The sequence below is a fragment of the Lontra canadensis genome, unplaced genomic scaffold (genome assembly GCF_010015895.1).
Source record: "Lontra canadensis isolate GAN:19392208 unplaced genomic scaffold, GSC_riverotter_1.0 scaffold25, whole genome shotgun sequence".
NCBI lineage: Eukaryota > Metazoa > Chordata > Mammalia > Carnivora > Mustelidae > Lontra > Lontra canadensis.
The window spans coordinates 15326696-15339528 of record NW_022631019.1 but is presented as its reverse complement, the minus strand read 5'-3'; the positions used below and the strand labels follow the sequence as shown (position 1 = coordinate 15339528).

Below are 12833 nucleotides of genomic sequence, written 5' to 3'. Positions count from 1 at the left end.
AGAGCCCAGAAAAGCAGTTGATGCAGGAAGCATATGAAAGCTTAAAAATTAACTCTGTGTAATATAGAAAAACCACATAGCCAGGGGACTGGTTAGAAGGAACAGTCAGAGAACAGAAAGGAATTCACGAAATTAAAAAACAGTTGTGCCAAGGGCCCGATACCATAAGTGAAAATCTAGGGATGGGAAGATCCTAAAAGCATTCAGAGATGCAAAGGAAAATGAGTCCCATTCATAGGATGAAGAGTGAAGGAGACAGGTGCGTGGAGCTGTGCCCGCAGGCTTCTGAGGAAAACTGAATTCCAATCAGAATCGCACAACCAGACAGACTTTATTCTACCCTCATGTTTCATGGCTTTTTGTGAACACATGTGAGGCCTCAAAACACTTCTTTCCAGTGCGCCGTTTGCCGGGATACGATGGAAGGGTGTGCTCCACTGAAACAAGGGTGTAAGTCAAGAAAGAATTTAATGTTGGAACAAAAACATAGGGATCCAACAAAGGAAAAATGTCCTAGAAGATGGTGAAGGGGATTCCTGGAAGAGAAGCTCTGCGGCAGAGAGCATGAGCGCCCCGAATCCAGGTCGCAGCCGTGCGGGCTGTGGCGGTCATGTCCGCAGGGCAACGTGAAAGTGACGGATGGCCGTCTGGAAGTTTAACGTCTTTAGAAGAGCTTCTGCTTGGGTTGGAGATAGTACAGAGAAAATGGAAGTCATAAATAATGGGGCAGTTACCGAGACCAAAAAGAAAGAAAAAAGTCCTCCCAAACAGGAAATAGAACCAAGGTACATGAAGCAGTTAGACTGTGAGCACTGTTCAGAGAGGAAAAATATTGGGATTACCGGAGACCCAAGGGCTTAAAAACACCTCTGTCAGGAGGATACCTGGGTTAAGGGGCAGGTGGTGTGTAAGAGTTGGTAGAAGAACTAAATGCTTATCTTTCGATGAGGAAGCTAGTAGATATCCTCTAAAGTTAGGAACTAACAATATGGTTGACCTTGAACAGCATAGCTTTGAGCTGTGCAGGTCCACTCATACGTGAGTTTGTTGTTTTTTGTTTTGTACTCATTTTTTTTGTGTGTGTTTTGTTTTTAAAGATTTTATTTATTTATTTGAAAGCGTGAGATCACAAGTAGGTTGAGAGGCAGTCAGAGCTGGGGGGGATGCGGGGAGCAGAGAGCCCGATGCAGGGCTCCATCCCAGGACCCTGAGATCATGACATGAGCTGAAGGCAGAGGCCCAACCCACTGAGCCACCCAGACACCCCATTTGTTTGTTTGTTTGTTTGGTTGGTTGGTTGGTTGGTTGGTTGGTTTTCTCAGTAAGTGTACATACAGCACTGTAAATGTATTTTCATTAACATTTTTCTCAGGGTGCCTGGGTGGCTCAACCAGTTAAGTGTGTCTTGATTTCGGTTCAGGTCATAATCTCTGGGGCCCTGGGATTGAGCTCTAGGTCAGGTTCCCTGCTGAGTGGGGAGTCTGATTCAGGGTTCTCTCTCTCCCTCTGGCCCTCCCCCACTTGCTCTCTCTCTCAAATTAATCTTTTTTTTTTTTTAAAGGAAAAGTAACTTTTTTTTTTTTTTTTTTTTTTAGCTTACTAGATTGTAAGAATACAGTCTGTAATACATACAACCGAACAAAATATGCCTTGTGTAACTGTTCTCAGGAAAGCCTCCAGTCAACTTTTGGGGGAATCTAAAAGTAAATGTAGATATTTGACCATGTAGTGAATCAGTGCCTCCAACCGCGAGTTGTTTAAGGGTCAACTGAATAAGCACATTATCTGGAAATAAAGTCCAGAAGAAGGGGCTACCTGAGGCCTGAGTGGTTCATTCTAGAGAGCGGGGGAGACACAGCTCCAGAGGGCATCTGTCACATGCTTTCTCCAGGCCTGCCTCCCCTGGTGTCCTGTAAAAGCTCTCTCCAGTTACAACCATTCCTTTACTGTTTGACTTTTCAAATGACGCACGTGTGTTGCTTTGATGAAAGTAAGACAAGCAGAAAGATCACCATCTGTTTATTCTCACCCAAAACTTCAAAAGTAATCATTATGGGTGAGTAAGGTAATGAGAAGTTATTTTAAACTTTCTGTCTTTAGGCAGCAAAGTGATATTACTGTTGTCTGTTCCAGCAGTGTTTTCATCTTGGAATTATTTCTCTCTCTCTCTCTTTTTCTAGTATGTATGCCGGAAGAAGGGTTTAAAGGTAAGTTACATTTGTCATGTTTTGTTCATGAATGTCAAGAGTCCTACTGTAATTTTCTCTTAAAGCGAAGGCTATAATTTGATTTTAAAATTTAATTCAATCTGAGTCTCATGACTGAAGTTAATTTTAGTTAAATGCATTTTTTATTCAAGCTTCTTCATTATCGTTTTCAGCACTCGGGCCTCAGATAGGGCCTGTGTGTTCACAGTATCTACTGCCAGATGTCCATTCTGCTTTCCCTTTCTCAGTTGGAGGGTCAGGGTGGGTGGAGAGGTTGGGGATTAGCTAGAGGCAATTCGACATTTATATTTACTCTTCCCAGTTCCTTCTGCCAGTTTCATCTTAGAGGAAAACAGTTTGTGTATCACTGGTAAGAATTAGAGGAAAGGAATTTGCTGAATTCTGTCCGCTTTAATGAAAAGGTTTCGTCCATCTGTAGCGGACCCAGGCATTTCTTGCAGAATCACTTTGGATGGAGACGCAGTGATGTGTTGTCACCTCATGGTCACTGTAGTTGTGTACTCCAGTAATACTTATTAATTTATCAAATACAGACCTTTGATATTTGCAGATTTAACTCTTGCCATCCTGAATCTCTCTGGCCTACTCCAGAGGCCCATGGCAGCTTGTGAGTTTGCCAAGGAATGAGTTCGAATCAGATACCAGGGATTCTTTGCTAAAGCAAAGAGTGAGCAAAGCTCTGGCCTAAATGAAGCCTTCCTGTCAATGCAGCTTTGCTGCCTTCACGTTACCACTACAAAGACCTCCTGATGTGGTCAAAACAAAGCAAAACAAAGCAAAAAATTTCTGTATGAAACATGGGCATCAAATGAAAGCATCAATGAAATCTGATTAACGAGTGTGAAGATACTGCGTAGGAAACACCTGGCTTTTGACAGAAATGTGATTTAGCCGAAAGCCTGGCCTCTGCGGATATTTTTTCTTATCCTTCAGCGTCAAGGGTCTGCTGTGCTCGTTTGTTAAGTTGGATAATCCCTGTTGATGATGCGTTCTTGGCAAATGGAATACATGAACTCTTACTTTTCAGTTCACAGCTGTACCTCCACGTATGTTTCTTTTCCCAGGTACTGGTCTACTCGGACATTAATCTTTTGAACACTTGCTGACGGCTAAAGAAATGACCAGAAGGGAAGCGAGGAGTTTGGCATGTTAGGGCATTACCGAAAAAGTGGATTTAAGAATTAAACCATTCTATGACTCTTCCAAAAGGCAGAGATCTCTTCCGAAGTGACTGTCCCAAATGCCTTATGTCAAATAAAGCAGATTGCACTGAAGGACATCAGACTTGAAGGAAATGTTTCAAATTTTATATTTAAGGGAGGGTGGTGGGTGGGAGGGGGCAAGTACGGATCGAACCAGTTTAGTAGCAGTAACAGTAAATCATGTTTACATATGAGATTTATAGTCACGGGAGGGAATAAAGTTCTGTTATATTTCCTTGCTCGAATTTCATACCAGATGCATTGGTCCATAAAGGATTTGTATCACAGTAGATGGGACAACATTCTGCTCTGAACTAAAAAGTAATTCTTTAGAGACATAACCTGCTTACCAATACCTGTCTTTGATTCATATTTTACTTTCAATAAAGCATGAAAGTGAAGAACTTGCCGTCCTTGTGGAAAAGTGTCTTCAGATTAGCCTCCTCTCCGCGCCGGCCCCAGCGCACCCGCGTACACACAGCCCAGCGGTCCCTCTCTCGGCGTCGGGTCAAGCAGGAGGCACCCAGATGTCTCCTGCCTCGGCTTGGGCTTCAGTGCTCTGGCTTCCAGGCGTTGAGAACGGATGGCAAATGTCTGACGTGTGATAGCATCTTCCTCCAGTTTTGCTCTTCGTTCAGAATTGGGAAATCGAGTACACCTCACACTTTTGAAAAATCTGGCCACCTGCCTTATCAGAAGAGTAACAGTGGACTGAAGTACGTTCGGATAGCACAAGGTTTTTCTAAAAGGTCTTCTTCCCATCCTCCAGGTCTACCGTTTCTTGGATCGTGCCTCTGTTTTTGAAACATTCCTCTGAAATGTCCAGAAAGGAGCTTTTAGATAACTTTGTTTAAACAAAAAAGTGTATGGATGGGGTGTGTTGTCTTAGCCAACCCAGGATTATTGTTATTAACGGCACACCACCGAAATAACGTTCTTAAGAATATGGGGGGTAGGGATTGGCACTTAGGATGAGTGGGTCTCACCATTTTCTGGTAAGTGTGTGCCCATGTTTGCGGCAGAGATGCTGAGTCTCTCTTGCGAACACGTTTTTAAAGTCTTGGGTTTGTGCTAGGCTCCGCCCTCACCCCATTTATTCCCCTGAAGATTTAAACTCAAATAATGCATGGGGGAGGCAGGTTTCAATTTGAGGACCAGTAACCTTGGCAGATCCCTTTTGAATAGCTCTTTTTATCTGAGTAATTATGGCTGTTTGGTAAAATTACAACTTCTTGCTTGTGTTTCCCCTCCCTGTGTGCAGTGCCTCCAGTCTGTGCCCCCTGACAAGGCGGGGTGGGTGGGGCATTTAATGAGCCTGAGTGGGAGAGGGGGAGCTGCACACTGGAAAGCCACCCTAGGAACCAGCCGCTCCCACCTTGAGGTCAGTCAGGGAGCGGACTCGGAGTTGAGATCACCAATAGCTAATGCTGAGTTTTAGGGCCCAGTCTTTTATTTCACTCCAAAGAAATGAAGCTGGAACATAAAAGTATTAACACACTAATAAGCAGGTTACTCTCTCTCAAGGTAAAGATGTGAACAAATTCAGTTAGTGTTCAATGCAGCAGCTTCCCTTTCCATACAGAAAAGCTGTTCGGCCGAAAAGGGGTTCTTTCTGGGGACTGACACGTGTCACCCCCCAAAATCGGATTTCTTTTTCCCAGTTCGCTGTTTATAACAGTTTTAAAACCTATTACTTGAGTCTTTTCTTTGCCTTATGCAACGATACAAAATAATAGCCTTTTGGAAGTCTGCCCTGGGGTGGGAGTGGGTGGGGTCCTGCCGGAGGCGACGCTAGGCGGCTGTCTTCCTCCTCCCCTGACAACTTACCCTGTCGGACCAGCGCTACTCAGCACACCTGAGCGCTGTGGAACTTTACCAGAAATGCAGAAGGGGCGCCCTGGCGGCACAGTCGTTAAGCGTCCTCCTTCAGCTCGGGTCAAGATTCTGGAGTCGTGGGAGCTGAGCCCCGCATGGGGCTCCCTGCTCAGGGGGAGTCTGCTTCTCCCTCTCCCTCTGCTCCTCTCCCCACTCGTACTCTCCCTTGCTCACTCACTCACTCTCTCAAATAAAATCTCGGGGAAATAAAATGCAAGAGGTCAAGGGGCGGTTTGGGGGGGCACTGGGGCCGGTTGAGCTGGAAGAGTGTGTGTCTTGACCTCACAGTCCTGACAATTGAGGTCCACACTGGGAGTAGAGATGACTTAAAAGAAATGCAGGAGCTCAGGCCCTGGACACACGAGATCTGTGCTCCTCGAGGTTGAAAAGCCTTGGCCTGAGGCGTGGGACCTCTTTCTCACCCATAGTCAGCAGAGTGACAACATGTCTGCACGTGTTCAGTGTCCTCGCATGGGGAAACCAGGTACCAGGTACAACCTTAAACCCAGTCCTTGCTTTGTATTTACAAATACCTGGGGCCCCCGTCTTGTGGGCTGTGACCCCTCTGAAGTGTAGAGACTCTCCATTAGGTTTTTTTCTGCTGTCCGCCAGAGCAGTTGCTGGAAGAAGGTATTAGGAACCCTGAATTGTCCCCCTTGCATTTCTGGCCACTCCTTAAACCCAGACTGCTGTGCCCTGCAGGCCGTGCTGGCCCACTTGTTGACATTACCTGAAATGCAGGTGGCCGTTTGGACGTCTTCCATCCCTGGGGAAATCTTCCTGTGTATTAATGAACCTTGTTGTTCAGAATTCCTCTTACATTTCAGCAAAATTGAAAAGAAACGCGTGTCCCTTTATTTCCACGAAATCCTAATCCAGAGCGAATTTGTTTACTTTAAATCTCCGGTGAGTGCTCTGTGCGGTGAGGGACTTGTTGATCAGACCCTGGTTAATATTTGAAGCTGATTCTGGCACTGGAGAACCGGTTTCAAATGCCGGAGGGATGATTTATCTCTGTCCAAACAAGCTACCAAAGTGAAATGAGCATGAAAGCCTGTCCTTCCTGTTTCTGAATCGTGGAGCGGTATCGCATCCTTTCTCTCTGGCATCGTAACGTTGTTTGCTCAGTGTTACAGGGGACTGTGAACAGAGTTCAGTCTGAGGAAGAGCCAGCATTTTCATTTTAAGGAGATTATCACCCCTTTGCCAGCGCCCTGCGTCCCACCCCCACCTCCGAGGCACAGGGTTTTGCTACCAGCTGTACCTCTGACTCTGAAGCCTAACAAGAGTTCACCGCCCCAAACCCCAGACACTGTGTACACCCCAGTATCGCTGGGGATTTGAGCATCAACACTACCGGGATGCTTTGTTCATTAAAATACAAACAACATTCGTACGTGGTACCCCGTAGATATTTCACTGACCCCGTGCCAGATGTGGAGTCTAATAGATGGGTCCCTGGGTGGCTCAGTCGTTAAGCTTCTGCCTTTGGCTCAGGTCATGATCCCAGCGCCCTGGGATCAAGCCCCACATGGGGCTCCCTGCTCATCGGAGAGCTTGCTTCTCCCTCTCCCACTCCCCTGGCTTGTGTTTTCTCTCTTGCTGTGTCTCTCGCTATCAAATTTTTTTAAAAAGTCCAGTAGACAAAACCACCTCTCCATCTCCTACACCCCATTCCTTTGGTTTTTAAGTCTGGCTGTTAATCGGGCCAAGGAGTCTCTGCCAGCTGGTCGGTACAGCATATACATGTGTAGGTGGCATTGAAATGGCAAGTTTAAGAAGTCATGTCACCTGGTTCCAGAAAATTCTGCCATTTACCTTGTAACTAAGCAAAGTTACTTTGCTTTGTCTTAGTGTCCCAGTCTCTTAGAAGGGGGCAGTATTTGCTGCCTTGTATACCTTCCCACACTGAAGATCAAGCAGTAATAAACGTCCTTGGTGTGAAATGCTTTGTATTATTCCTTGTAATTAGAAGAACTCTAGTCTTTGTGAGGGGAAGCCATGGAATCTTCCACAAGTCTTCTAAAAGGGGTCATGGAGACTCATCGCCAAGTTGCCCCACACCCCTTCTCTCAAGTTCAGCGTGCAGCTTATCCTGGAAGCCCTTAGAGCTAAAATCATGACTGGACAGGTGTTCAGTCGTCCTGTTACATAAATCTTACCTCTTGGCTGGTAAGGAAAATGAAGCCAGTGGCCAAACCATAAGCTTCCTCAATTCTGTTTGTTTGCAGGGTCATGTTGAAAGGTATTTGAAACACGTTTAGAATGTGTGTTGAAGATTTATGTCTTTGTGATGGGCAGGTCCTGCCCCAGAGGGGAGCTTCCGATGTTTTGATTGTCAATGCCAAGATCATCAGGAACAGGTGCCGGGAGCTTCAGAGGCAGGGCTGTGGGGGCACCGGGGAGCACGACGCAGAAGAATCCCATGTTTTTGTATTTACCTCTTGAGACGTTAGTGGGAAAAAAAAACAAAACAAAAAACAAAACTATTCACGAGTAGAGTACATGGGGAAGCGTACCTGGGCTTCCCCTTCGCCACCAACTAAACCACAGGACCAGGTTTATCTGGTTGTGTACATTTCAGACGAATTGGTGACATTTCTTCATATCGTAAGATTCAAGTATCTTCTGAGCCTCGTGAGATTTGGGGAAGAGGGGAGTTGCAGAATCCATCTCCTAGCGACTTGCCAGGATGCTGCCTTACAGGTGACACTGGTCTGCCTTTAGTCCCAGGACCTCCATCACCTCCCCGAGCCTTTGCTGTGTCCCACCCAGGAGAGGCCAAGAGCAGGATTCCCGAAGAAGCAGATCTTGCCGCCAAATGGCCTCAATCCCAGGAGCAGAGGTGACATGTTGGTTCTTCCCCTGCTGTGTTTTTACACTTTCTCATTCATGAGGCTGTCTGGATTTTCTCTGAAGTTAGTCCTAAGAGCTTTTCCAACATAATTACTGTATTGATCTCAAATAGAGGGCATCGTCTGTTCTACCCCTCCCCCCCAACATGCTTAAGGGGGGGGGAAAAAAAAACCCTGCTTTCAAGGACTTGGCTCCGACTGCCTAGGCCAGGGCCTGTGGAGTGAGACCGTCTCAGCCTGAGCAGGAGCCAGTCTTCTCCCAGCAGCTGGAATGGCAGCTCCATTCCCAGATCTGTGTTAGTCCTTGCCAGGGGAGGCAGGCCCTGGGGCACAGGAAGTGGGGGACACGCCCCAGGGAAACCAGAGGGCCTAGGCGGCCACTGCCCGGCTTCAGTCATTGCTGGTTGGCACACTGACCTCTTGGTTCCCCTCCTCCTCTCCATTCTCTGGTTTATTTGTTTCTAGCCAAGGGAACACGAAGCTGCAACCGGCTCTCTTTATGTTCCTGGGTAAATGCGTTCCACTTGGGGCCCAAGTGTTCTCTCTGAAAGGAAACTGGTTGTATAGATGTGGTCAAACGCGAACTGGTGGAAAGAGACCCTGGGGCCTTCTGCCTTGGGCTGCACTCCCACACCCACCTACCCCCTTGAGGAAGCGCTAGGGAGTGCATTTGGAAAACCACCCGGCCAGACCACCTCGAAGGACTCACTTCTCCCGTTTTATCAGTCTGCAAGTTGCCTCTTTGTTTGGTTTTTACTGCCATTCTTGTTCTGCCTTCTCCCATCTGCAGTGTGCACTGCTTCTCTGGATGAAAGGATCCAAGCAGGGCTAGACTATCCAGAATTTTGGAACTAGAGGGAAGTGTTTATTTTTGTCTTACTGGGAGCCAGAGTTAGGGGAGTCAGGGCTGGGCTGGATTTTACTTAGGTCTGCACCAAAAACCACCCCAGCCCCAGAAAAGGAATCAACCTATTTTGTGCTAGACTGTTCCAGGTCCCCTAGTGTAGGCCCTCTGGCCGTCTTGTTCTTCACGGTTGCCACGTGAGCCAAATGAAATGTTCTCAGCAAGAAAAAAATGAATGAATACCCCAGGATCCTCTAGAAGCTCTTCTGTGCCAGTAAGACCCCTGGAGAGAGCTTTCTATTGCTTTGGTGTAACCATGGTTGCCCCCCACCTTTGGACTTGTCTGTTTTTGTCCTCAAGATAGGGACTCCCTAGCTACGCTCACATGAGCCAAAGACTTTTTTTTTTTTTAATTTTATTTATTTATTTGACAGACAGAGATCACAAGCAGGCAGAGAAGCAGGCAGAGAGAGAGGAGGAAGCAGGCTCCCCGCTGAGCAGAGAGCCCAGATGCGGGGCTCGATCCCAGGACCTGAGATCATGACCTGAGCTAAAGGCAGAGGCTTTAACCCACTGAGCCACCCAGGTGCCCCGCCAAAGACTTTTGTAACCCAACAGTGGGGCCCCTGGGGCAGCCAGCATCCGCATGGCAGCCTCCCACCCATCCTGTCTTGTTCTCACTGGGGAAGAACCGTCCTCCCATCCACCCCTGCGGCTCTTGTTTCCCAGACCCTCCTAGACCTTACTCATGCTCTGGATAGTACACACCTTGGAGACCCACTGCGTTTGAGGTCTCTTCCCTTGCTTTTCCTGCTGGGCGGCCCCTGTCCCCACTTTCCTCTCCTTTGACCCCGTGTGGGAAGGGGGACTGAGAGGGGAGTTCTTTGCAGGAGGCGGCTGCCCCTTGGGGGACTCCCTCCTGCATTATTCTGAGTTTACTGTTTGTACCACCCACGTTCTCATTCTCCAGGCTTCTTAGATGTCAGGTTTTTTTTTTTTTTTAAGATTTTATTTATTTATTTATTTATTTATTTATTTGACAGAGATCACAAGTAGGCAGAGAGGCAGGCAGAGAGAGAGGAGGAAGCAGGCAGAGAGCCTGATATGGGGCTCGATCCCAGGACCTTGGGATCATGACCCGAGCCAAAGGCAGAGGCTTTAATCCACTGAGCCACCCAGGCGCCCCAGATGTCAGATTTTTTGAAGCCAGCTTTCATTTTTCAGCAGTGGGGAGGGCAGGGGTGATGGCTAGGTTGCAGTGTATTAAGTGTTTGAAAAAGAAAAGGCTTGTGCCCAGAGGCAGCCATGCGTGAGCGGTCAATCCTGAGTGGTTTGGATTGAAATAGGCCAGAGAAAGTAAAGCTCTGGGGCCTTTGTCCAATCTTCCCTTCAGCCCCCAGGCTCCATGCCAGGCTGCGTGCCCAGCCCCCTATGGCACGTGTTGCCTTCACCCCAGGGGCCCTGACGGTCTCAGAATGGTGCCCCCCAGAACACACTGGAGATTATAAGCCTCTTGCATTGAGGTTTTCTGTAAAGAGGAAAATGCTGTAATCGAAAGCTCCTTGATTATAAAGAAGGAATAGAGAGGCTTGGCACGGAAGAAGAATCTTCATTCCTCGGCCTACTTGGCCAGGGTCAGGCACATTCGGTCCCCCGTGCCAGTAGGACCTTGGGCCCTTGGGGACCGTGGAGTCTGCCAGTCCGGACCATGAAAGGTCACAGCTGCCATAGCTCACCTCGTGCGTTTTCACACCCCTGCTGCCTCTGTCTGCTGCCCCCGTGCTGGCTCTGGTGGGGCACCCTGGTCTCCGCTCACAGTCTGGAGTAGAACCATTAGCCATTAGCTAATCACCATTAGTCAGAGTTGGGAGCCCATGGCCCCTCTGCCTCACAACAGGGAGGGGGAGGGGGCTCTCCAGGGGAGGAGTCAGAGCAGGACAAGACACTGGGACTGTGGATCTATCTGACCCAGGGTACGAAACGAGGGAGGATGGGAGGCGCTGTGGTGCTTCTGCGAACTCAGGGAATTTGCGTGTCCTTCCTGAGATGTGGGAGCCCAGCCCTGCTAGAGGCCAGCCGGCCCAGCACATGCTGCCCTGGGAGGCCATTAGGCATTCAGCCAGCCCGTCTCAAATGGGATTTTATTCCCCCAGGCATCTCCCGGGACCAGTGCCCTAATGAACATACCTGTCTGGGCCATCCATATGCCACAAAACCCCTTCTCCACCACCCTCCCCGGAAGTGCCTCCACCAGCGTCATTTAACTTCTGTCTCCTTACAGCTTTGAACCAAGCCTATAGCCCCGGTGTACCCGGAGGAGGATCCAGGCCCAGACCCAGTCCTGGGCAGGAAAGCGAAGTGTCCCCGGGGTGGGGGACAAGGGGTGCAGAGTAAGCAGGCCACGTTCCAGGCCTGTGTCCTCAAGTCCCGGTCCCAGCAGTAGTCTTCCTCCTGCTCTGACCATGTTGTTCCACCTGCGCCACTAGAAGAGCAGCCCGGGGCCCAGCAGCCCCAGCCACATGGCCCGTGCTTCATCGGAAATGTGGGAGCGCGGGCCCCAGGCCCTCTACTGCAGGATCAGGCCACTGCTGTGCTGTTCGGAGTCTGAGAAGCCCTGGGCTGGGGCCTCCTTCCTGCCCATGGCTGGCAAGGGCTTTCAGGGGAAAACTTGACGCCAGGTCCGGGAAGAACCGGTGCCTGACCCACAGTTCTCCTCTGCCTTTTCGCATGAGCAGGTGGGCTTGGAGGTGGAATGAGGATGAGGCATGTCCTCATTATTAATTGGAATCTCTTCTCGGTTGGGTGAGAGTCTTGGTGGAGAAATATGGCTGGCCCTGGTCGCAGCGCCCATGGGACTGAAAACTCAGGGCCTGCATGTCTCAGTCCAGAGCTGATGTAAGGGTCGCCGTGGTCCCACATCTTTTCCTTGATGAGATGCAGTCCCTGTGGCTGGAAAGGTAAGGAGGGTGTGGGGAGAGGGAGGTGGGGAGGTGAACTGACAATCCCTTATTAAGCACAGCAGGTGTGCAATAAATAAGTTGAATAAGTGAATACAAGGCTTGAGTTCTCCCTAACTTTTCTATAAAGTGACCCTATTGGCCTCTGACCTCAGAGGACCCCATTGCTTGGTCCACTGATTCGAAGGGGTAGGTGAGGGAGGATGGGAGGCGCTGTGGTGCTTCTGCGAACTCAGGGAATTTGCGTGTCCTTCCTGAGATGTGGGAGCTTTGTCTCTACCCCTTTTGCAGACTCAGTTTCCCCAGTTATTAGAGCAAGGGAGTGAGATCCAGGGGTCTCAAAGATCCCTCTAACATCAGTGTTCATGCGACTCGGGGCGTGATCATGGGGTCACCAAGCATACCTCACCCAGTGTCCCCAGAGCTCTGGCCCCGAGGACACAGGGCCTGTTGCCACCATTCATCCAGCTTTGCTCGAGGAGCCCGGTGGAGTAGAAAGGGACACGTGTGACACAAATGGCGTTCCCCTCAGTGAGGCCCAGGAGCTGCTGCTGGTGACTTGCATGTGACCTTGGGCAAATCTCTGCCCCTCTCTGGGCCTCAGCAGGTAGACTAAAGTGATCCCTGTGGCCCCTTCCTGCCTGGGTTTTCAACTCTCGTCCTGACCCCCGGCCCCCCCTCGCCTGCTGCCGCTGTCCCTCCACGTCTGAGAGGCAGGCGCTCAGCTCCCTGGTTCCGGAATAGGCTGGGAGCGGGGAGCGAGCCGCCCAGTCCAGGGAGGATGTCCAAGAGCCGCTAACCAGTCACGACTGCTTCGAGGACTCACACCAGGCTTCCCTGTGCGGAGGACGTGATGTTGGGGCACAGGCTCC

At 49.3% G+C, this 12833-nt stretch overlaps 1 protein-coding gene across 8 annotated transcripts in view; it reads left to right on the top strand.

Annotated features, from left to right (window-relative positions):
• Positions 1-3839, top strand: part of USP48 (ubiquitin specific peptidase 48) — a 91083-nt gene extending 87244 nt beyond the window's left edge. For all 8 annotated transcript variants that reach the window (XM_032863683.1, XM_032863682.1, XM_032863680.1 and 5 more), the window contains 2 exons: positions 2181-2207; positions 3293-3839. In XM_032863683.1, the coding sequence (XP_032719574.1) occupies positions 2181-2207; positions 3293-3315 (50 nt within the window). In that variant the 3' untranslated portion in view covers positions 3316-3839. The remainder of the gene's footprint in view (positions 1-2180; positions 2208-3292) is intronic.
• The last annotated feature ends 8994 nt before the right edge of the window (positions 3840-12833 follow it).